The sequence below is a fragment of the Aquarana catesbeiana genome, unplaced genomic scaffold, assembly GCF_042186555.1.
Source record: "Aquarana catesbeiana isolate 2022-GZ unplaced genomic scaffold, ASM4218655v1 unanchor228, whole genome shotgun sequence".
NCBI classification, from domain to species: domain Eukaryota; kingdom Metazoa; phylum Chordata; class Amphibia; order Anura; family Ranidae; genus Aquarana; species Aquarana catesbeiana.
Window position 1 is genome coordinate 173386 of NW_027362655.1, and position 24787 is coordinate 198172.

Consider the following 24787-nt stretch of genomic DNA (forward strand, 5'->3'; position numbering starts at 1 on the left):
GGTAGAGATTGTAGATAGGATAAATAAAACCTTTAAGACTGCAATCGAGTCAACAGCCAAGACCTGCATATTGGGGAATATAGAAGGGGTAATGTCCCGAAGGACACCATTGAAGCAGTGCTAAGATGTCTATTTCAGGCGAGAAAACTAATCGCACAGCAACGGCAAGCACATAATCCCCCAACAGTAGAGAATTGGGTTGCGACCATCAATTTAATAGTTGGGAATGATAGAGTGACTTTTATTAGACAAGGTAACTATAGGAAGTTCAAGAGAATGTGGAGACCCTGGCTGGTTAAGTTGGGGCTTCCCCTATAGGGGGAGAGTGGTGTATAGCATTCCCCTCTGCCTTCTTTTTGTCCTTCCCTTTTTTTTTTCCTCTTCCTTTCTATTGAGGATTCTGGACGTCCCTTGCTCTGATATTCTTTTTGACTCTTTGCAGTAGGCTTACCTGTATACCCATTCTTTTTGATGATTTTATATATCGATAGTAGTCGATATATAGCTAAAGACTAAGTGGTGTAAGGGTGGGGGGGGTTGTTTGGGGGCTGTGAGGGAGGAAGTGGGTAGATAAAGTAATGGTAGATAAAGTAATAATAGCATTTTACATTGCAATATACAGTTGTATGCAAAAGTTTAGGAACCCCCGACAATTTCCATGACTGTCATTTATAAATATTTGGGTGTTTGGATCAGCAATTTCATTTTGATCTATCAAATAACTGAAGGACACAGTAATATTTCAGTAGTGAAATGAGGTTTATTGGATTAACATAAAATGCACAATATGCTTCAAAACGAAATTAGACAGGTGCATAAATTTGGGCACCCTTGTCATTTTGTTGATTTAAATACCTGTAATTACTTAGCACTGATTAATTGGAGCACACAATTGGTTTGGTGAGCTCATTAAGCCTTGAACTTCATAGACCGGTGCATCCAGTCATGACAAAAAGTATTTAAGGTGGCCAATTGCAAGTTGTTGTTCTCTTTGACTCTCCTCTAAAGAGTGGCAACATGGGGGCCTCAAAACAACTCTCAAATGACCTGAAAACAAAGATTGTTCTACATTATGGCTTAGGGGAAGGCTAAAAAAAGTTATCGCAGAGATATAAGCTGTCAGTGTCCACTGTGAGGAAACATAAATAACATAACATAAATGACAATCATGGAAATTGTCAGGGGTTCCTAAACTTTTGCATACAACTGTATTACACAATATCTTCCGATGTTGTATTTTTCTAACTTTCTTTTGCAATTTGTGTAATAATAACTTAATAAATAAATAAAAAAAGCATTTAAAGAAAAAACAAAGGGTTGTCTGAAAGAGGCCTTGTCCCCAATCAACATGGGGACAATGTGCTTTGTGGTAGGGAGCAGAGCTAAACCCCCCCCCCATGTTTAGGGCGTGGCCTGGTGAGCTTTAGGAAGGGGCACTTATTCGTCTCCCCTTTCCTGGCCTGCCAACCTGCATGCTCAAATAAGGGCCTGGTATGGATTTTGGGGGGACCCTACGCCATTTCCCCTTTAGAATCCATACCAGACTGGTTATGGGTTTTGGGGGAACCCCAAGCTGTTTTTTTTTTCAATTTTGGCATGGGGTTCCCTTAAAAACCATACTATACACAAAGGGCCTGGTATGGACTTGGAGTTGTTTTTCAGGAGTTGCGCTTGGCCCCTTAGTTCCAGTGAAGGGAACTCTTAAGGCATCAGCATACCAAGACATTTTGGACAATTTCACGCTGCCAACTTTGTGGGAACAGATTAGGGATGGTCCCTTCCTGTTCCAACATGACTGCACACCAGTACACAAAGCAAGGTCCATAAAGACATGGATGAGTGAGTTTGGGGTGGAGGAACTTGACTGGCCCCAAGCCGATAGAACACCTTTAAATGAGAGCCAGGACTGTGAGCCAGGCCCTTCTCTTCCAACATCAGTGCCTGACCTTACAAATGCGCTTCTGGAAGAATGGTCAAACATTCCCTTAGACACACTCATAAACCTTGTGGACAGCCTTCCCAGAAGAGTTGAAGCTGTTATAGCTGCAAAGGGTGGGCCAACTCAATATTGAACCCTACGGACTAAGACGCCATAAAAGTCAATGTGTGTATAAATTAGGGCTGCAACTAACGATTATTTTCATAATCGATTAGTTGGCCGATTATTGTTTCGATTGATTGATTAATAACCTTAAAAAGAAGTGTGGTGTATAATTTAGTTAATATGTAAAGTTTAAAAAAAGGCAATTTATTCCTAAATATCTTTATATGCAGGGGTAAATATAAGTAACCAACTATATGGTTAGGGAGTAAAATCTTTAATCCTCTGTGAGAATAACAGACAGAAGAGATATACTGTATATACTATTAGAGGTTGAATCCGGTAAATATCATCAGACTCAGATCAAATATTTTTATTTAAAGAAAAAAAAAATTCTAGACTGTTTTGCAGATTTTCAAACAGAACTGTAATATTACATGCTTTTCTGCAGCTTCTCCATTGAAGTATATTGAACCAAAAAAGCACAGTTTTGCATTGAAAAAGGTCCTTGACCCTTTCCAAATACACAGCAGCTGAAAAAAGCATAGATGTGAACGTTAAATGAACTGTAGTGCATTTCTGCAAAAAGCACCAAAAAACACACAAGGGTGGGAACCAGGCCTAAGACATTTAGGCCCCTTTCACACTGGGGCGGTAGGGGGCGTCGGCGGTAAAACAGCGCTATTTTTAGCGCTGTTTTACCGTGGTATTCGGCCGCTAGCGGTGCGGTTTTAACCCCCCCGCTGGCGGCCGAAAAAGGGTTAGAACCCCTCGTATAGCGCGGCTATGGCCGCGATATTACCGCGGTATAGCCGCGCTGTCCCATTGATTTCAATGGGCAGGAGCGGTTTAGGAGCAGTGAATACACCGCTCCAAAGATGCGGCTTGCAGGAGATTTTTTCTTCTCCTGCCAGCGCACCCTCGGGCTTTCACACTGAACAAACAGCGGAGGCTGTTTAGGGGTGGTTTGCAGTCGCTATTTTTAGCGCAATAACGCCTGCAAACCGCCCCAGTGTGAAAGGGGGCTAAGTAACATAATGGAGTTAAAAAAAATGAAAAATTAGCCAGTGAAAGTAATATTTATAGTAGAGATTATTTGCTCTTTTTGTATTATGTAGGACTAATTTTAACTTTTTTAACCCCATTTTGTTACTGGCCGATTAATCGATTATGAAAATAGTAATCGATTAATTTCATAATCGATTAGTTGTTTCGGCTCTAGTATAAAGGCAGACGTCACAATACTTTTGGCAATATAGTGTATATCCATATACAAAACCAAATTACTGGAGATTTATATTTAAAACACACAATCAAAATAAAATAACACAATCAAAATGCAATTACTTTCAAAAGCAAACACAAACATACAGAACCTAAAAATGTAATAAGCTGTGATACAGGAATAGCGAAATAAAATACCCCCGACATTCTTGAAAAAGTTTCTCACCTTCCGTGGCCTCAGGAAAGAAAGAGACGTATCTCAAAAGAGCTTCACTTACTACAATTAAACACGTTCTAAAGACAATAGGTTTGCTGTATTCAGTACGAACAATTAACAAACAGCCAAGTTATACCAACAACAGTCTAGTTTCGACACAGATTTGCACCCAATTTCACCATACACAATACAACTTTAAAATACAAAATAGATAAATATGTGGGAAAAGTTAGATTACTTCACTCTGCACAACGATAACTATAATAAAACACTAGTGATAAAATATCATTAATACGATTTTGGAAGGAAGAAAAGTTAGTAGCGATATTTAAGTCTATCTCTCCACCTCTTCCAAAGAAAATCTTCGTAGGATGATTGGATAAGAACGGTGGTTTGTCTCGGACAGCAAGAAGTCAGCGAGAAGGGTCGCAGCTTTCAGATGTATCAGTGGTCAGCCTGATGTGATCAAGAAAAGGCTTTTTTGTTTTTTTCAGTGTCATCTTCTATCTTTATACTAGTTGAGAAGATTGTCCACAAACCACACTTCTGTCTTCTGATTGGCCAGTCAAATTTGGGAGGCGATTGGTTGTTTCTTTACCTGTTCACTAAGGGTTCACCCCAGTCTTAGGAATGAGAATTGGACTGCCCTGTAAGGATCAGATTTCTTTGGAAACTTTTAGTGTGTCTTTTGATACAAATAATATAAGCCGTATTGGAGGCGATAGGATGGCGGCCTTCCTTTATAACTTATCTGGTGCATCGTGATAATACTGCTCGATCTGTTGGTTATAAGTGAATGGGATCTTAGTGATTATCCATCACGATGCAAAAATAAATTTATTTACGAATAAAACTCTTTCCTTCGTTATCCCAATAATATATGGGCAAATGCTCTATTGCAGTCCATTTATCTGAATATATCCTATTGGTGGCAGTGTGGTATGACATCTCAGAGGTCGATTCCATGATGTGATATCTCGTTGTGACCTAATAGATGACAACATTCAATGAAATGAATCATCCCCCTTTGATAATCTGAATGAGAATTTCCATCCTAAGTTTATTAAACTTGCTTATGTTATTGGTCTTAGATACGACGGGATCCCTTGAATAGAACAGAAAGGTTGTGAGCACTGAACTTATTCTCTCTGGAGAAGAGACGCTTCAGAGGGGATATGATTTCAATTTATAAATACCGGACTGGTGACCCCACTAGAGGGATAAAACTTTTTCACGGAAGGGAGTTTAACAAGACATGTGGCCACTCATTAAAATTAGAAGAAAAGAGGTTTAACCTTAAACTACGTAGAGGTTTGTTTACTGTAAGAGCAGCAAGGATGTGGAATTCCCTTCCACAGGCGGTGGTCTCAGCGGGGGGCATCGATAGTTTCAAGAAACTTTTAGATAAGCACCTGAACGATCGCAACATACAGGGATATACAATGTAATACTGACATATAATCATACAAATAGGTTGGACTTGATGGACTTTTTTCGACCTCACCTACTATGTAACTATCCTAAGAAATTTAAATATATAGATATATATATAATTTGTTTCTATATATTCTGGAATTTTGTCTTGAGGTTATAACCGAGTTCATTTGGGTCGGTAATTAACTATATGGTTCCTGTCCCTCTATTATCTTGATTCAAAGCTGCATAAATATGGGTGGTCTTTGGGATCTTCTCAGCCTCAAAACAATGAGAGTAGTCATTGAGTATTTATTAATAGCACACCAGGATGAATCTCAAGGATCTAGGAATGGTTGTCCTTCTGGTTAAGTATTGGGGTTTGCAAACATAAAAACAATCCCATTTAGTCCAGATGTTCTGTTCCTTTTATAATCCAGGTAAAGATATACAATAGGTCCTTACAATAAATATTTATGATACCTGGAAGTGAGTCAGATTCTCTCTGGTTGGGGCTGTGTGAGTCCCATGTCTGGGACTCATTTTCCCACCTTCTGCCAGTCGGGACAACTCATCCAAAGTTCCCTTTTTCTTGGGAAAAAATCCATTTTGTCTTTAAGCATTTTTCACCGGGTGTATATTTTATATGATTGATAGATTTTATGTATCAATCCCATGACAGGATGAGTGAATGTTTGGCATAGTCAGTCATCTATTTTTTCAAAAATAAGCCTCTAAGTCTCTACACCACAAAAAGTTAGTAAGCCAACAAACAGCCAACTCTGATCTCCTTATGAACTGTTTCTTACATGATGAAGATCAGCCATGGAGTATATCTGAGGTGTATATCAGGGTGTGCTTCTTCCCCACATGAGAGCTGTGATGTCCAGCAACATTCATATAGAAGACATTTCTCACACTCAAGGCACTAATACACCTCGAGGGTTGTGTGGGATCCCTGATGTACAGGAAGACAGGACTTCAGTCAGGAACAATTCCCTCACTAAGAACGGGAAATTGGCTTCTTACCCCTGTGAGAAATCTGATGTCTGGAAAGATTGGACTTCACTGAAAAACATTTCCCGCACTCAGGGCAGGAATACGGCTTCTCCCCTGTGTGACATCTCTGATGTCTGTAAAGACTGGACTTATCTGAAAAGCATTTTCCACACTGAGAACAGGAATACGGATTCTCCCCCGTGTGAGATCTCTGATGTCTGTAAAAATGAGACTTCTGTGAAAAACATTTTCCGCACTCAGGACAGGAATACGGCTTCTCCCCCGTGTGGGATCTCTCATGTGCATAAAGATGGGGCTTCTGTAAAAAACTTTTCCCACACTCGGAACAGGAATACATTTTCTCCCCCGTGTGAGACTTCTGATGTTTGTAAAGATTGGCAGTCTGTGAAAAACATTTCCCGCACTCAGGACAGGAATACGGCTTCTCCCCTGTGTGAGATCTTTTATGCACTTTAAGTTTGGTTTTAGAACGGAAACACTTCCCGCACTCAGTACATGAAAACTTCTTATCTGTTGGAAGGACAAACATAGAATATATAGATAAGAGGTCAGGAGTATGTAATGTACAACATATAGTACATAGCGCAGGAGTATGTAATGTACAATATAGAATATATAGCGCAGGGGTCAGGAGTATGTAATGTACAATATAGAGTATATAGTGCAGGGGTCAGGAGTATGTAATGTACAATATAGAGTATATAGTGCAGGGGTCAGGAGTATGTAATGTACAATATAGAGTATATAGTGCAGGGGTCAGGAGTATGTCATGTACAATATAGAGTATATAGTGCAGGGGTCAGGAGTATGTCATGTACAATATAGAGTATATAGTGCAGGGGTCAGGAGTATGTCATGTACAATATAGAGTATATAGTGCAGGGGTCAGGAGTATGTCATGTACAATATAGAGTATATAGTGCAGGGGTCAGGAGTATGTCATGTACAATATAGAGTATATAGTGTAGGGGTCAGGAGTATGTCATGTACAATATAGAGTATATAGTGCAGGGGTCAGGAGTATGTCATGTACAACTGATACTGATGGCCTATCTCATTACTTGAGGCCCTACAATGCCAGGACAGTGCTACAGCTAATCACATGGTACAGGGTGCTGTGATTGGCCCAAGTACCATGTGATAGCTGTGGGCCAATCACAGCTCACTAGTAAAGGAAGCAAAGCTGCTATGAATCATATTGATTCACAACAGCTTTGTTGACATTGTGATCGCATAGCAATCACATGATCACCGGGCCCCGAGTAACAGGATCCACATTCTGTTGTGTCCACCATGGGAAAGGAGGGGCCCCTATTTCAGTACAGGAAAAATTATGTACAGGTACATACCTCCCGCCCGCAGTAAATGTACTGTGGACGCTCAGCAAGTGGATGTAAATCAAGAGTCAGGAGTATGTAATGTACAATATAAATTATATAGTGTAATGGTTAAGACTCATAATATTGGTATGTAGTAATCAGTGGAATTTTAAATGTTTACATGAGACAAGTTGCAGAGGTCCCACACCGCTGCCTCCCTGAGACTGCACTCAGTGACTTGGGTCTGAGACAGCCTGGTACAGCCAGCAAACTTCGAAGTAAGTAACCCTGGGAGAATTGTTCTGTCAGAGATCCTCTTATGCCGCGTACACACAGGCGGACTTTTCGACCAGACTGGTCCGATGGACTATCCGACGGACTTCCAACTGACTTTCCCAATGAACGGACTTGCCTACACACGATCATACCAAAGTCCGACGGATTCGTACGTGATGACGTACGACCGGACTAAAATAAGGAAGTTGATAACCAATAGCCGCCCTAGCATAGTTTTTTGTCCATCGGACTAGCATACAGACGAGCGGATTTCTCGATAGGAACTGGGTCCGACGGAGTTACAACGTAAAGATTTGAAGCATGTTCCAAATCTAAAGTCCGTCAGACTTTCGACAGAAAAAGTCAGCTGAAGGTCCACACACGGTCGGATTGTCCGCCGGATTCGGTCCGTCAGACCAGTCCAGTCAAAAAGTCCGCGTGTGTGTACGCGGCATTAGGACCGGGATATGGGGCAAAAGACCCAAAACCTATACCCAAAGTGGCTAGGTCGAGCAACACCTATGGTAAAAGTCAACATTTCCTGCTGGACCCCAGAATCTACACAAATACAGGAATACAGGATGGGGAACACAGCTCAGCAAAGTGATCAGGGTATTACAGGCTGATATCACCAAGTCCTTTCCCTACTCTGGGTCAATCAGTGAGCAGTATGGGTGGAGGAATTATTTAATGTGAATGACCCACCTGTGCTGATCTCAGTAGGAGTGTCTTCCTCTAGAATTAGCCTAATTATTCCATCCTCCTCCATTGACTGCTGATCATCGCTCACAAAAGTCTCCTCCTCCTCTTTCACCTCAACTTTTATATCTATCAAATCTTCACACTAAATCAAGAAAATGAGAGTGGATATCATCTGTAAAATATAGGCTCACATAAAAAATCCACACATCATCTCCATTGTCCATGTTCTAGATACTCCATCCCACCAACCTTGTAACAGTGAGGGATGGTGTGACCTTCCTGTGTGGAATCCCGGGAATACAGAGGACAAGGACATCTCTCTGGTGGGTTCCTGGTATTAGGTGGCACCATCAGATCCTTGTGTCCTTCTGAAAACTCCCCCATCACTCCATACGCCTCATCCTCCTCTTTATACTCTTCTTTAACAACAACAATATTATATCCCTCAAGGCTTCCTCTCTGAAAGATATTAAAAACATTGATTGTAACAAACATGCTGTGTATAAATCAGAACTACGAAGAATTGTCAATAATCTACCTGATGATGGTGAGGGGTGGTGGGATCTTCCTGTGTAGATTCCCGGGAAGACAGAGGACGGGGACATTTCTCTGGTGGGTTTGTGTAGCTGGAGGACTCCACCATGGTTTCCTGGTACAGATCTTTGTGTATTTTTAGAAACTCTGACTTATCCATCACCCCATCCTCATCATCCTCCTCTTTTATCTCTTCTTTAACCTCAACTTTAGAATCTCTCAGGTTTCCACTCTGAAAATATAATACAAATGACATAAATTGTAACAATGCAGATAATGTACAGATCCTAATGATACTATCAGTGATTGTTCCTCATCTACCTGATGATGGTGAGGGATGGTGTGACCTTCCTGTGTGGAATCCTGGGAATACAGAGGACGGGGACATCTCTCTGGTGGGTTCCCATTACTGGATCCATCTGTAGGAAACACACACACTGACTGAATACATTGTTTCTATGTGTTTATCAGATGATGGGGGATCTAGGTGGACCCTCCGTACTGCTCTCTCCTTTACAATAAAGTCTCCTCTTACCCGGTGATGTGAGGGGCGGCTGATTGTCCATCATGACGTCCTTGTAGAGATCCTTGTGTCCTTCTAAATACTCCCACTCCTCCATGGAGAAATAGACAGTGACATCCTGACACCTTATAGGAACCTGACACACACAATGATACAGTCACCATCCAGACACATCCCTTGTCTGTTACTGGATAATGTCCCAGAATTCCCAGCACCGCTCACCTCTCCTGTCAGCAGATTTCACAAAAAGTAAAATTAAATGACAATCCCATAATCCTCCTCACCTCACCAGTCAGGTCTGTGTTTTATTAAAGCCCCCCTTCAGGGCCCCCACACTCTATAGGTTAAAGGCTTGGCATAAGGAATTCTGACATCATTACGTAAAATACGGGATCAACAGTTCTGCTTTGGTTGTGAAGATGCAAAGGGTCCGCCCACCATCATAAAAAAATAAAAAAGAGCTGGATGGAGGGACATTGGGAGGAGGAGCTGTGAGGTCAGTGTGATGTCATAGGTTTCTCTAACTCCAGTTGGAGGAACATTGGGAGGAGGAGGAGCTGTGAGGTCAGTGTGATGTCATAGGATTCTCTAACTCCAGTTGGAGGAACATTGGGAGGAGGAGGAGATGTGAGGTCAGTGTGATGTCATAGGATTCTCTGCCTCTGGATGGAAGGGCATTGGGAGGAGGAGCTGTGAGGTTCCTGTACACAGAATAATCTCTTCCGGGTGTGTCCCATCTCTCCTAAACTTAAAAGATGAACTTTGTCTTTGGGCTTTGCCAGGACACATCATATTCCTGTGATCTCCGTGTACTCCGGAGACTTTACTGATCACATTTTAGGATAAATATCTGAGACTGGGATCATTATGGAGACATTTTTCAGAACATTTACTACAAATGACATTGTTCCTTCTTTCTTCTTATTTGAATCTTATAAAATTAAGAAATACATATTCCAATCCCCCATAAATAAACACCCCATCCCCCAACACTAATAAAAGTCATATAATCTGTTAGTATAGACTGATGAGATGAGAAGGTGATTGGTGGGAAAGGTGACATCTCCAAAATGAAGAGAATGTTCCGGCCCCATAAATGGGGGAATGTTCTGCCCCTGAAGGGGTTAATCTAGGTTTCCACACTATATATGTGTGTATCATCATCTGCTGGAGATAAAAGACATCACAGTGACTATGGAGGAAGAGGACGGACATGACGGGGGTTACTGGGTGTAAATAGAAAATAAGATCTTATTACCTCCTCTGCTGCCTCCAGTAACGTCTCTTCACTGCTTCCTCCCAACTCACCTCTCACCCGGAACTTCCTGTCTGTACCCGACATCATTTCCTGTCTATCTATTCCATAGAGACTTCCCTGCTGGGTAGAGGTGAGATCACCACCTTGTGGAGCTCAGATGAACTGCAGCCCAGAGAAATGTCTCGTAGTGTAAACACGGCCTTGTGCTGTATATCCTTATAGCATAGCTGCCAACTGTCCCGAATTTCCCGGGACATTCCCGGGACTTGGACTTCATTCCCGGATTTGTGGCGTCCCGGGAAATGTCCCGAAAAATTCGGTTCCGGTTTTTGAAACCGCCGCCGCCGCCGCCGCCGCCGCCGCCGCTAGAGGTCGGCGGCCGGCGGAGACATTGTCTCCGCCGGCCGCCATTTTGTTGGAGTTCAGGAAGACGGCTGGGGGGGGGGCTAGACGAAGCTTCTGCGTCGCCGCCCACCCCCTGCCCCGCTCCGCCTCGGCCCGCCCCGCTCCGCCTCGGCCTGCCTCGGCCCGCCCCGCCTCGGCCCGCTCCGCCTCGCCCCGCCTCGGCCCGCCCCGCTCCGCCTCGCCCCGCCTACCCCCCGCCCCGCTGCCAGTCTGTTATGGAAAGGGGCGGGGGTTCTAGGTGGGGGGTGAGCGCGCGCACCGCTGTGGGACACGATGTGAGTGGGGGGGGGCACAGGGGACACCTGATGTGAGTGGGGGGGGGCACTGGGGACACCTGATGTGAGTGGGGGGGGCATTGGGGACACCTGATGTGAGTGGGGGGGGCACTGGGGACACCTGATGTGAGGGGGGGGGCACTGGGGACACCTGATGTGAGGGGGGGACACCTGATGTGAGGGGGGGGCACTGGGGACACCTGATGTGAGGGGGGGGGCACTGGGGACACCTGATGTGAGGGGGGGACACCTGATGTGAGGGGGGGGCACTGGGGACACCTGATGTGAGGGGGGGGCACTGGGGACGCCTGATGTGAGTGGGGGGGGCACTGGGGACACCTGATGTGAGTGGGGGAGGGCACTGGGGACACCTGATGTGAGGGGGGGACACCTGATGTGAGTGGGGGGGGGCACTGGGGACACCTGATGTGAGTGGGGGGGGCACTGGGGACACCTGATGTGAGTGGGGGACACCTGATGTGAGGGGGGGACACCTGATGTGAGTGGGGGGGGCACTGGGGACACCTGATGTGAGGGGGGGGCACTGGGGACACCTGATGTGAGTGGGGGGGGCACTGGGGACACCTGATGTGAGTGGGGGGGCACTGGGGACACCTGATGTGAGGGGGGGGGCACTGGGGACACCTGATGTGAGGCGGGGGCACTGGGGACACCTGATGTGAGGGGGAGCTCCGCCGGGGACTCCTGATGTGAGGGGGGGCTCCGCCGGGGACTCCTGATGTGAGGGGGGGCTCCGCCGGGGACTCCTGATGTGAGGGGGGGCTCCGCCGGGGACTCCTGGTGTGAGGGGGGCTCCGCTGGGGACTTCTGATGTGAGGGGGGCTCCACTGGGGACTTCTGATGTGAGGGGGGCTCCGCCGGGGACTCCTGGTGTGAGGGGGGCTCCGCTGGGGACTCCTGGTGTGAGGGGGGGCTCCGCCGGGGACACCTGATGTGAGGGGGGCTCCGCCGGGGACTCTTGATGTGAGGGGGGCTCCGCTGGGGACTTCTGATGTGAGGGGGGCTCCGCCGGGGACTCCTGGTGTGAGGGGGGCTCCGCTGGGGGCACCTGATGCAAGGACGGACTCTGCTCGGACATCTGAAGCAAGGACGGACGGCTGGTGGCAGGCGACGTGGCAGGTGACACGCTCAGGGATCCCACTGATTCTGCATTATGGTGAGTTGAATGATTTCATTTTATATTACAATGTAATAATAGAAATAATGCGCTTCAATCATCCTGACACCATAACAACCATGGTGCCGGGATGATTGAAGCATTAACACCAGGTGTTTGGAGTATCTTTATCTGCTGATTGTTAAACTTTCTAGAATACACATATTTTTATTGTGTAGGATCTGGGGCTGCTGTCCCGTCATTTCCGTCTCTCTCCCCCTCTCCCCCCCTCTCCATCCCTCATTCATTTCAGACTCTAACCACACCCTCTAGAGCCACGCCCATTTAAGCCACGCCCACAATTTCGCGTAAACCACGCCCATTTTTCGGCGCGGCGGCACTTGTCTGTTTTTGATAGGCCACGCCTGCTGGTGAATGCCCCGCCCCCTAATTATTGGACAGCTCCGCCTACAGCCACAAAAGTGTCCCACATTTTTTTTTTACAATGTTGGCAACTATGTTATAGATGGGGTCATCTCCACAGAAATATATTACTACCTAGTCCAGGCTTTGTCAGCTAGGGTTCCTCCAACGCTATTGTGGAGCCACTTATTAAGAGGGTGATGGAGGTCTGGTGAGCGCACAATCTGAGTGTGAGCACCAAGAGAGCACGGGACTGTTGTTTGGGGAGGGAGGTGTTTTGTGGTACTATTGGACTATAGTCCACTATTGGTGCTAATAGGTTGCAGGAGATCTGATGAGACTTATAAAAGGGAAATGGGTGCTAATAGTCCCCCTTTTTTTTCAGCAGATCTCCTGCAGCCTATTAGCATCTATTTCCATTGCAGAGAATAAATTGGTGGATTTTTTTTAAATTTTATTTATTTTATTTATTTTTATAATCACCCACCAGAACATTATAATCAAAAAATGGGGGGTAAAAAGTCCTTGAATCCACACTCACCAAAGTAGCAAACAGCAAATGGAGTACCAGCCGATTCGTCAATATGTGACGGGATACCTGCCCTAAAAGCAATGGCACTATATCAACAACAGAAAGAGGAGACAAGGGAGTCCCCAGAAAGCAAAAAAGGGGAATGGTCAACTACGGCTTATGGTACAAAAATGCAAAAAGGCTTTATTAAGGGTAGGGGGGGTGGGGGTATTTACATATACAAAAAATTCCAAATATATGTAGGATAAACAATGTATCTAAATAACACAGTCCGTCTCACTACACTAAACCAAAGTTAAAAACCATGCTGCAACATTGATGAATAAAACTGCAGAGCGTGCCTGCAGGCCAAAAACGCATGCAGTGTCCATTTGAATCCAGAGAAAAAAGTATTGCACCAAACATTACATGAAGTAAGCTACTGATGGGATATCAAGTCTTATGTGGTTTGGAATTTTTTGTATATGTAAATACCCCCACCCCCCCTACCCTTAATAAAGCCTTTTTGCATTTTTGTACCATAAGCCGTAGTTGACCATTCCCCTTTTTTGCTTTCTGGGGACTCCCTTGTCTCCTCTTTTTGTTGTTGAGAACATTATAATCACCCACCAGAACATTATAACCACAGGTATGTGCAATTTGTTTCGGTCCGAATACAAATTCGGACAAGATTTTGGTTATTCAGAGATTTGGATGTATCCGAATCTCTGAATGAAATAGTAATAGTAACAAATTAAGTTGAAATCTGTTAAAGGGGGCTTCCAGATTCCGATAAGCCCCCTGCCTTCAGACTCCCACAACCACCAGTCCACATGGAGACAAGGTGCTTTGTAGAGCCCCCCCACCCTAAAGCATCCCCTCATGTTGAGGGCATGTGGCCTGGTATGGTTCAGGAGGGAGGCGCTCACTTGTCCCCCCTTTCCTGACTTGCTGGACTGCATGCCCGGATAATGGTATGGTATGGTTTTTGGGGGCCCCCATGCTATTTTTTTATTTTGCCGTGGGGTTCCCCTTAAACTCCATATCAGACCCAAAAAGCCTGGTATGGACTGGGGGGGGTGGGGGCCCACGCCATTTTTAAAAACATTTTTCTATTTCCGACATTTTCTTTACATTCATCTGTCAGTGGGGAAGCCCGCTGACGGATGATGAGTCATGCTTGTTAAGGATGCGAGTGGCCCGCTGCTTAACAACCAGCTATTCTTCACACAGAATTCAAATCCGTCTATTGTTTTTTGACCGCTTCAAATTCTAATCGTTCTGAAAAGTTGGAATTTGTTAGAAAACTAATAAACGAAATGAAGTTTAACAAAAACGAAACTAAATGAATTCCGAAACCAAACTAAACGAATTCCATAACAAAACTAAATAACATAACGAATCTATCCGAAACCAAACAAATTTTTTCCATTTTGCACATGTCTAATAACCACACACCAGAACATAACCACCCATAAGATCATTATGATCACCACCAGAACATTATGACCACTAGGGTTGCACCGATACCACTTTTTTAAGACCGAGTACAAGTACCGATACTTTTTTCAAGTACTTGCTGATACCGATTACCAATACTTTTTTACGTTTTAATGTTTTTTTTAACTTACTGATGGGCACTGATTTGCAGCACTGATAGGTGACACTGACTGATGGCCACTGATAGATGGCACTGATAGATGGCCACTGATTTGCGGCACTGATGGCTTGCAGTGATATGTGACACTTACTGATGGGCACTGATTTGCAGCACTGATGGCTGGCATTGATAGGTGGCACTGATATGTGGCGCTTACCGATGCACACGTTGCAGCACTGATAGGTGTCACTGACTGATGGGCACTGATATGTGGCACTAATGGCTGGCACTTATGGGCACTGATAGGTGGCACTTATGGGAACTGATAGGTGGCACTGGTGTGTGGCACTGACTGATGGGCACTGATAGGTGGCACTAGCTGATGGGCACTGATGGCTGGCACTGATAGGCAGACCTCCCAACTTTTGAACTTCAGAATGAGGGACAAATGAGGGAATAAGTGAGCTGTGGCAGGAATAACTGCAAAATGTGGGCGTGGCCAAAGTATTAATGGTGGGAGGGGCTTAAGGGAATAGTTAAACAAAATTCAGCTCTCTCACCTCTCACACATATCCCCCGCAGATCTCTCAAAAATGCCCCCTCCTCTCTTAGCAATGCCCCCCAGCTCTCACCAATGCCCCCTCCTCTCTTAGTAATGCTCCCCAGCTCTCTCACCAATGCCCCCTCCTCTCTTAGCAATGCCCCCAGCTCTCACCAATGCCCCCCTCCACTCTTAGTAATGCCTCCCAGCTCTCTCACCAATTCCCCCTCCTCTCTTACTAATGCCTCCAGCTCTCTCACCACACCAATTACCCCCCCTCCCTCTCTCACCCAGAGAGGGGGTGGGTGAAGGAGAGGGGGATGGGTGAAAGCGAGGGGGTGGGTGAAAGAGAGGGGGATGGGTAAGAGAGAGGGGGTGGGTGAGAAATAAGGGGGTGGGTGAGAGATAGGGGGTGGGTGAGAGAGAGGGGGTGGGTGAGAGGGGGGGTGGATGAGAGGTAGGTAGGTTAAAGAAGAGGAGGTGGGTGAGAGAGAGGGGGTGCGAGAGAGGGGGTGGGTGAGAGGGAGTGGGTGAGAGATAGGGGCTGGGTGAGAAAGAGGGGGTGGGTGGGAGATAGGGGGTGGGTGAGAGATATGGGGGTGGGTGAGAGATAAGGGTGAGAGATAGGGGGTGGATGAGAGAGAGGGGTTGGGTGAGAAAGAGGGGGTGGGTGGGAGATAGGTGGGTGAGAGATATGGGGGTGGATGAGAGATAGGGGTGAGAGATAGGGGGTGGATGAGAGAGAGGGGTTGGGTGAGAGAGAGGAGGTGGTGAGATAGAGGGGTTGGGTGAGAGAGAGGGGGTGGTGAGAGAGAGGGGTTGGGTGAGAGACAGGGGGTGGTGAGAGAGAGAGGGGGTAGATGAAAGATGAGGGGGTGGTGAGAGAGAGGGGTTGAGAAAGGGGGTGGGTGAGAGATATGGGGGTGGGTGAGAGAGAGGGGGTGGCTGAGATGGAGGGGGGTGGGTGAGAGATATGGGGGTGGGTGAGAGAGAGGGAGTGGGTGAGAGAGAGGAGGTGAGAAAGGAGGTGGGTGGGTGAGAGGAGGTAGGTGAGAGATGGGGGGGTGGGTGAGAGAGAGGGGTAGGTGAAAGATGAGGGGGTGGGTGAAAGAGAGGGGGTGCGAGAGAGGGGGTGGGTGAGAGAGAAGGCGGTGGGTGAGAGAGAGGGGGTGGGTGAGAGAGAGGGGGTGGATAAGAGAGAGAGAGGGGGGGGTGGATAAGAGAGAGAGGGGGGTGGGTGAGAGAGAGGAGGTGAGAGATATGGGGGTGGGTGAGAGAGAGGGGGTAGGTGGGAGAGATGGGGTGGGTGAGAGAGAGGGGGTGGGTGCGAGAGAGGAGGTGAGAGATATGGGGGTGGGTGGGAGAGAGGGGGTGGGTGAGAGAGATGGGGTGGGTGAGAGAGATGGGGTGGGTGAGAGAGAGGGGGTGGGTGAGAGAGAGGGGGTGGGTGAGAGATAAGGGGTGGATGAGAGAGAGGGGTGGATAAGAGAGAGAGGGGTGGGTGAGAGAGAGAGGGGGTGGGTGAGAGATATGGGGGTGGGTGAGAGATATGGGGGTGGGTGAGAGATAGGGGTGGGTGAGAGAGAGGGGTGGATGAGATGGAGGGGGGTGGATTAGAGACAGGGGGGTGGGTGAGAGATATGGGGGTGGGTGAGAGAGAGGGGTGAGAGAGAGGGGGTGGGTGAGAGAGAGGAGGTGAGAAAGGAGGTGGGTGAGTGAGAGAAGGTAGGTGAGAGATGAGGGGGTGGGTGAAAGAGAGGGGGTGCGAGAGAGGGGGTGGGTGAGAGAGAGGGGGTGCGAGAGAGGGGGTGGGTGAGAGAGAGGGGGTGCGAGAGAGGGGGTGGGTGAGAGAGAGGGGGTGGGTGAGAGGAAGTGGGTGAGAGGGGATGGGTGAGAAATGAGGGGGTGGGTGAGAGAGAGGGGGGTGGGTGAGAGAGAGGGGGTGAGAGATATGGGAGTGGGTGAGAGATATGGGGGTGGGTGAGAGATAGGAGGTGGGTTAGAGAGAGGGGGTGGGTGAGAGAGAGGGGGTGGGTGAGAGATAGGGGGTGGATGAGAGAGAGGGGGTGGATGAGAGAGAGGGGGTGGGCGAGAGATAGGGGGGTGGGTGAGAGATAGGGGGGTGGGTGAGAGATAGGGGGTGGATAAGAGAGAGGGGGTGGATAAGAGAGAGAGAGGGTGGGTGAGAGAGAGAGGGGTAGGTGAAAGATGAGGGGGTGGGTGAGAGAAAGGGGGGGTGAGAGAAAGGGGGGTGGGTGAGAGAAAGGGGGTGGGTGAGAGATAGGGGGTGGGTGAGAGAGAGGGGGTGGATAAGAGAGAGGGGGTGGATAAGAGAGAGAGAGGGTGGGTGAGAGAGAGGGGGGTGGGTGAGAGAGAGGGGTAGGTGAAAGATGAGGGGGTGGGTGAGAGAGAGGGGGGTGGGTGAGAGAAAGGGGGGGGTGAGAGAAAGGGGGGTGGGTGAGAGAAAGGGGGTGGGTGAGAGATAGGGGGTGGGTGAGAGATAGGGGGTGGGTGAGAGATAGGTGGTGGGTGAGAGAGAGGGGGTGGATTAGAGATGGGGGGTCGGTGAGAGGGGGTGGGTGAGAGAGAGGGGGTGGGTGAGAGAGAGGGAGTAGGTGAGAGATGAGGAGGTGGGTGCGAGAGAGGGGGTGGTTGAGAGAGAGAGGGGTGGGTGAGAGAGGGGGTGCGAGAGAGGGGGTGGGTGAGAGAGAGGGGGGTGGGTGAGAGAGAGGGTGAGAAAGGGGGTGGGTGAGAGAGGGGGTGCAAGAGGGTTGGGTGAGAGGGGGTGGGTGAGAGATGAGGGGGTGGGTAACAGATGAGGGAGTGGGTGAGAGAGAGGGGGTGGGTGAGAGAGAAAGGGTGGGTGAGAGATGAGGGGGTGGGTGAGAGAGAGGGGGTGGGTGAGAGAGAGGGGGTGAGAGATAGGGGGATGGGTGAGAGAGGGGGTGGGTGAGAGATAGGGGGTGGGTGAGAGAGGGGGGATGCAAGAGAGGGGGTGCGAAAGAGGGGTGGGTAAGAGATAGGGAGTTGGTTGAAAGGGGGTGGGTAAGAGATAGGGGGTGGGTGAGAGGGTGGGTGAGAGAGAGGGAGTGAGAGAGAGGGTGGGTGAGAGAGAGGGGGTAGGTGAGAGAGAGGGGGTAGGTGAGAGAGGGGGGTGGGTGAGAGAGAGGGGGGTGGGTGAGAGAGGGTGTGGGTGAGAAATAGGGGGGGGGGTGAGTGAGGGGTTGCGAGAGATAGAGGTGGTGAGAGATGGGGGGTGGATGAAAGAGAGGGGGTGGGTGAGAGATGAGGGGGTGGGTGAGAGATAGGGGGGTGGGTGAGAGGGGGTGAGAGAGAGATGAGGGGGTGGGTGAGAGAGAGGGGGCGGGTGAGAGAGAGGGGGCGGGTGAGAGATGAGGGGGTGGGTGAGAGATAGGGGGGTGGGTGAGAGGGGGTGAGAGATAGATGAGGGGGTGGGTGAGAGAGAGGGGGCGGGTGAGAGAGAGGGGGCGGGTGAGAGAGGGGGTGCGAGAGGGAGTGGGTGAGAGGGGGTCGTTGAGAGATAGGGGGTGTGTGAGAGAGAGAGGGGATGTGTGAGAGAGAGGGAGTGGGTGAGAGACAGGGCTGGACTGGGACAAAAATTTGGCCCTGGACTTCATCCAGACCGGCCCACTCTAATTTTGCAAACACGCACAAAACAGTATGCTGTGCACTTGCACGAGAGTGAAGTCATCACGGCCCGGCTATCCACATAGCTGGAGCACGCAAACCCAGAAGCAAGACCGGGTGAAGGGGGAAGCCCCCGGCAGCAGTGACAGCACGCTGCTGGAGGGCTCCGCTTCAAAGGTAAGTGTGTCATGTGACAATAAAATTGGGTCCAGGCAGCATGAAAAAGGAAGATTTGCTTACTTGATCCTCCATCGTGTTAGACTGGTCCTCAGAGTCATCTCCCCCATGCTCCAAGGTCTTCTGATGTCATGAAGACTGATGCAGAAACCATAACACCAATTCTTCCCATTGGGGCCCCCTTCATTCTATGGGGTCCTTCTTCTAGGCCCCCTACATACCATATAACCCCCTGCATTCCATAGGGTCCTTCTTCCCATTGGGGGCCCCCTTCATTCCATAGGGTCCTTCTGATAGGGCCCGTACATCTCAAACACCCCCTTCATTCCTTAGGACCCCTTCTTCCCACAAGAGCCTCTTCATTCCATGGCCCCCCTAGTTGTCTTGTATTTTCCAGCCCCTCTCTACCCCATGATTTCCCCTGTCACCTGCCCGAAGCCTGGCTCTACATTATATACTTTAAAATTAACAACTAATGCGCACACCTATTTTTGATCAACCACAGTAGTGAGGAGCTGCCAACATCAAACAGGTTACCACAAACCCACAGATAAAATGAATATATAGCAAAGGATGTGGCACTAACTAAAATAACATCAAAAATCCATTCGGTGCAAATAATGATTCAAATAATATGCAAAATCCAACATAGCTAAAAGTTCATCAAAAGTGTCAATTAATATTGAAATGTGCAAAAAAATATTTTCAGCAAAAAATTCATATATAAAACATGCTTATAATTAAAACCATTATGTCCAAACTATGCCCATGGTATTAAAGTGCAAAAAGAGTGCAAAAAAAAGGGCTTTAATTATAAGCATGGTTTATATATGAATTTTTTGCTGAAATGCACATTTCAATATTAATTGACACTTTTGATGAACTTTTAGCTATGTTGGATTTTGCATATTATTTGAATCATTATTTTCACCAAATGGATTTTTTATGTTATTTTATTTAGCGCCACATCCTTTGCTATATACAGTATATATATACAGTTGCAATAAAAAGTATGTGAACCCTTTTGGAATTATATGGATTTCTGCACAAATTGGTCATAAAAGGCGATCTGATCTTTATCTAAATCACAATAGACAATTACAGTCTGCTTAAACTAATAACACACAAATAATTAAATGTTACCATGTTTTTATTGTGCACACATTGTAAACATTCACAGTGCAGGTGGAAAAAGTATGTGAACCCTTGGATTTAATAACTGGTTGAACCTCCTTTGGCAGCAATAACTTCAACCAAACATTTGCTGTAGTTGCAGATCAGACGTGCACAACGGTCAGGAGTAATTCTTGACCATTCCTCTTTACAGAACTGTTTCAGTTCAGCAATATTCTTGGAATGTTTGGTGTGAATCGCTTTCTTGAGGTCATGCCACAGCATCTCAATCGGGTTGAGGTCAGGACTCTGACTGGGCCACTCCTGAAGGCGTATTTTCTTCTGTTTAAGCCATTCTGTTGTTGATTTATTTCTATGCTTTGGGTCGTTGTCCTGTTGCAATACCCATCTTCTGTTGAGCTTCAGCTGGTGGACAGATGGCCTTAAGTTCTCCTGCAAAATGTCTTTATAAACTTGGGAATTAATTTTTCCTTCGATGATAGCAATCTGTCCAGGCCCTGACGCAGCAAAGCAGCCCCAAATAATGATGCCCCCACCACCATACTTCACAGTTGGGATGAGATTTTGATGTTGGTGTGCTGTGCCTCATTTTCTCCACACATAGTGTTGTGTGTTTCTTCCAAACAACTCAACTTTGGTTTCATCTGTCCACAGAATATTTTGCCAGTACTGCTGTGGAACATCCAGGTGCTCTTGTGCAAACTGTAAACGTGCAGCAATGTCTTTTTTGGACAGCAGTGGCTTCCTCTGTGGTATCCTCCCATGAAATCCATCCTTGTTTAGTGTTTTATGTATCGTAGATTCGCTAACAGGGATGTTAGCATATGCCCAGAGACTTTTATAAGTCTTTAGCTGACACTCTAGGATTCTTCTTCACCTCACTGAGCAGTCTGCACTGTGCTCTTGCAGTCATCTTTACAGGACACCCACTCCTAAGGAGAGTAGCAGCAGTGCTGAACTTTCTCCATTCATAGACAATTTGTCTTACCGTGGATTGATGAACAGCAAGGCTTTTGGAGATACTTTTATAACCCTTTCCAGCTTTATGCAATCATAGGTCTTCTGAGAGCTCTTTTGTGCAAGGCATCATTCACATCAGGCAATGCTTCTTGTAAAAAGCAAACCCAAAACTGGTGTGTGTTTTTTATAGGGCAGGGCAGCTGTAACCAACACCTCCAATCTCATCTCATTGATTAGACTCCAGTTGGCTGACACCTCACTCCAATTAGCTCTTGGAGATCTCATTAGTCTAGGGGTTCACATACTTTTTCCACCTGCACTGTGAATGTTTACATGGTGTGTTCAATAAAAACATGGTAACATTTAATTCTTTATGTGTTATTAGTTTAAGCAGACTGTGATTGTCTATTGTTGTGACTTAGATGAAGATCAGATCACATTTTATGACCAATTTGTGCAGAAATCCATATAATTCCAAAAGGGTTCACATACTTTTTTTTGCAACTGTATATATATACAGCTATATGCTATATACAGTATTCAATGGCTGTTCCGGGCCGGCCGGTTACCTGGATGGGTTCCTGCAGCACTGTCATCCTCCAGCCTCCCTCATCTGCTCCGGGGACCTCTCTGCCTGTCGGCTGCTCTCAGGACATCACACAGTGGCTCTGGCTCATTTAAACTCACAGCGACCCTTACCGTAGGGGCCGCCAGAGAGCTGTCGGAGAGGAGGGGGCGGGGAAGCTGAGCGGTGACGGAAAAGGATGAGTGTGGGCCGGAGGTGGCCGAAGATGTGTTCAGTGTTCTGAAAGCGCCGAGCGGGAGCAAAAAGAGCCAAAATGCACCGCGCTTCAGAAGCTCGATACCTAGCCATGGGCACTACAGCGGTGCTCAAATTAATGGCTGCACGAGTAGCGCAGCCATTAAGTTGGCAGGCTGTCACTGAAACTGGCCCACTGAGCCATCAGCCCACCGGGAAACTCCCGGTAGTCCCGATGGCCAGTACATGCCTGGTGAGAGATAGGGAGTGGGTGAGAGAGAGGGGGTGGCTGAAAGATAGGGGGTTGGTGAGAGATAGGGGGTGGGTGAGAGATGAGGGGGTATGTGAGAGAGAGGGGGTGAGTGAGAGAGAGGGGGTTGGTGAGAGATAGGGGGTGGGGGAGAAAGGGGGGATGCGAGAGAGGGTGGGTGAGAGATAGGGAGGTGGGTGAGAGAGAGGGGGTGGGTGAGAGATGGGAGTGGGTGAGAGAGAGGGGTGGGTGAAGGATAGGGGGTGGGTGAGAGAGAGGGGGTGGATGAGAGATAGGGGGGTGGGTGAGAGAGAGTGGGTGGGTGAGAGATAGTGGGGTGGGTGAGAGATAGGGGGTGGGTGAGGGAGAGGGGATGGGTTAGACCCCTAGCCCTGCCTGCGGTCCCTGCTGTTCCCCCCATGTCTGTGGGTAGGTGTGTGTGTGATGCACCTACCTCACGCTCATCCTTGTCCTCTTGACCTTGGTCAGCCTGTCTTCTTGCTGATGAGAGTGACAGCTGGGAGCGAACATTGGAGGAGTGCAGGCAGGCTCTGGGAGGTGGCGGGGGATACTGCGCCCACTGCTGCTCAGGTCAGGGTGGCGGCCGTTGAGGTCTCCTCTCACTCCCTGTTGTTCCTAGCCAGCCTCCGCTGCTCACTGGGGCCGCCCGCCATTTGAAGATTGACGCCGTTCTGGATATCGCTCGGCTGCCCTGCACTCCCTCAAAGGGCAGCGGAGGAGGAAGTTAAATTCTCCTCCACTTTCGATACTGGGCAGTGAGGGAGTCGCAGCCGTGACGTCACTGGTTGCTAGACGCCAGGAGACTCTAGCAACCAGTGACCAGGAGTAGAGTCAGGACAGGTGGAGGTGGAGCCAGCGCTACAGTGGCTCAGTCCGTCCATGTCCCCTGCATTCCAGACTGCTCCCTTTCTTTTAAAGAGGGGGGCATGGACCACTGGTTCTTCAGGCCAGATCCGCGGGACCCAGGGACTTACCTCAAATTGCGGGATGGTCCCGCTGAATCCAGGACGGTTGGGAGGTATGCTGATAAGTGGCACTTATGGGCACTGATAGGTGGCACTTATGGGCGCTGATGGGCAACACTTATGGACAGCACTTATGGGCAATGTTAGGTGGAGCTGATTGGCAGGCAGTGACACTGAAATGCAGCACTTGTTGCACTGGCAATTGCTGGCAGCCTGGCATGATAAAATCAATGTAAAATAAAGATAAAGAGTATACAAGAGCCCATTTTGGTACACCCGACACGCAGTGTACAGTCTCTGACAGAGACGCGGGCCGTCACTTCCATTAACGATTCTGACGGCCCGGGTCACCGGTTCTGACAGGTGGCACATGTGGCTGCAACCCACACCCCTGCCCCAGCCAGCTTACCTTCTGCTGCTGTCAGGACTCACTCACCGCTCAGGCCCACTGACTTCCAGGAGCCTCCTGATGCAAAAGTATCGGGAGCATTTGCCCGAGTACAAGTACTTGGGCAAATACTCTGTATCGGCACTGATATCGATACTAGTATCGGTACAACCCTAGTAACCACCAACCAGAACATTAGGACCACTCACTTATTGTTCTACAAGCAAGAGTCTCATGGATACATACAAACCCCAGCACATTCACTTAAAAAAAAGGATAAAAGCATGCAGTGTTTCAGGTGCATTACGTACACAGTGCAGGGTTCTGGGATGAGCTATGTACAGAGTGCAGTGTTCTGGGATGAGCTATGTACAGAGCGCAGTGTTCTGGAATGAGATATATACAGAAAGCAGGGTTCTTGGATGAGCTATGTACAAAGTGCAGGGTTCTGGGATGAGCTATGTACAGAATGCAGGGTTCTGAAATGAGCTATATACAGGGTGCAGGGTTCTGAGATGAGCTATATACAGGGTGCAGGGTTCTGGGATGAGCTATTTGCAGAGTGCAGGGTTGTAGGATGAGCTATATACAGCGTGCAGGGTTCTGGGATGAGCTATGTACAGAGTGCAGGGTTCTGGGATGAGCTATGTACAGAGTGCAGGGTTCTGAGATGAGCTATGTACAGGGTGCAGGGTTCTGGGACGAGCTATATACAGGGTGCAGGGTTCTGGGATGAGCTATATACAGGGTGGAGGGTTCTGGGATGAGCTATATACAGGATCCAGAGTTCTGAGATGAGCTATATACAGGGTGCAGGGTTCTGATGTGAGCTATATTCAGGGTGCAGGGTTCTGAGATGAGCTATATACAGGGTGTAGGGTACTGGTATGAGCTATGTACAGAGTGCAGGGTTCTGGGATGAACTATGTACAGAGTGCAGGGTTCTGGGATGAGCTATGTACAGAGTGCAGGGTTCTGGGATGAGCTATGTACAGAGTGCAGGGTTCTGAGATGAGCTATGTACAGAGTGCAGGGTTCTGGGATGAGCTATATACAGGGTGCAGGGTACTGGGATGAGCTATATA

General features: G+C 47.8%; 2 protein-coding genes across 2 annotated transcripts in view; both read right to left on the bottom strand.

Moving 5' to 3' along the window:
* LOC141121670 (uncharacterized) overlaps positions 1-24787 on the bottom strand; it is a 271996-nt gene that overhangs the window by 119995 nt on the left and 127214 nt on the right. The gene's annotated exons all lie outside the window — the stretch shown is intronic.
* On the bottom strand, positions 741-10621 carry LOC141121688 (uncharacterized). Its single transcript, XM_073611393.1, has 7 exons — positions 10528-10621; positions 9282-9405; positions 9068-9165; positions 8751-8978; positions 8462-8671; positions 8216-8354; positions 741-6425 (listed from the first exon to the last, which is right to left on the bottom strand). Exons 1-7 carry the CDS (start codon positions 10612-10614, stop codon positions 5899-5901), a joined length of 1413 nt encoding a protein of 470 aa, XP_073467494.1. The 5' UTR covers positions 10615-10621; the 3' UTR covers positions 741-5898.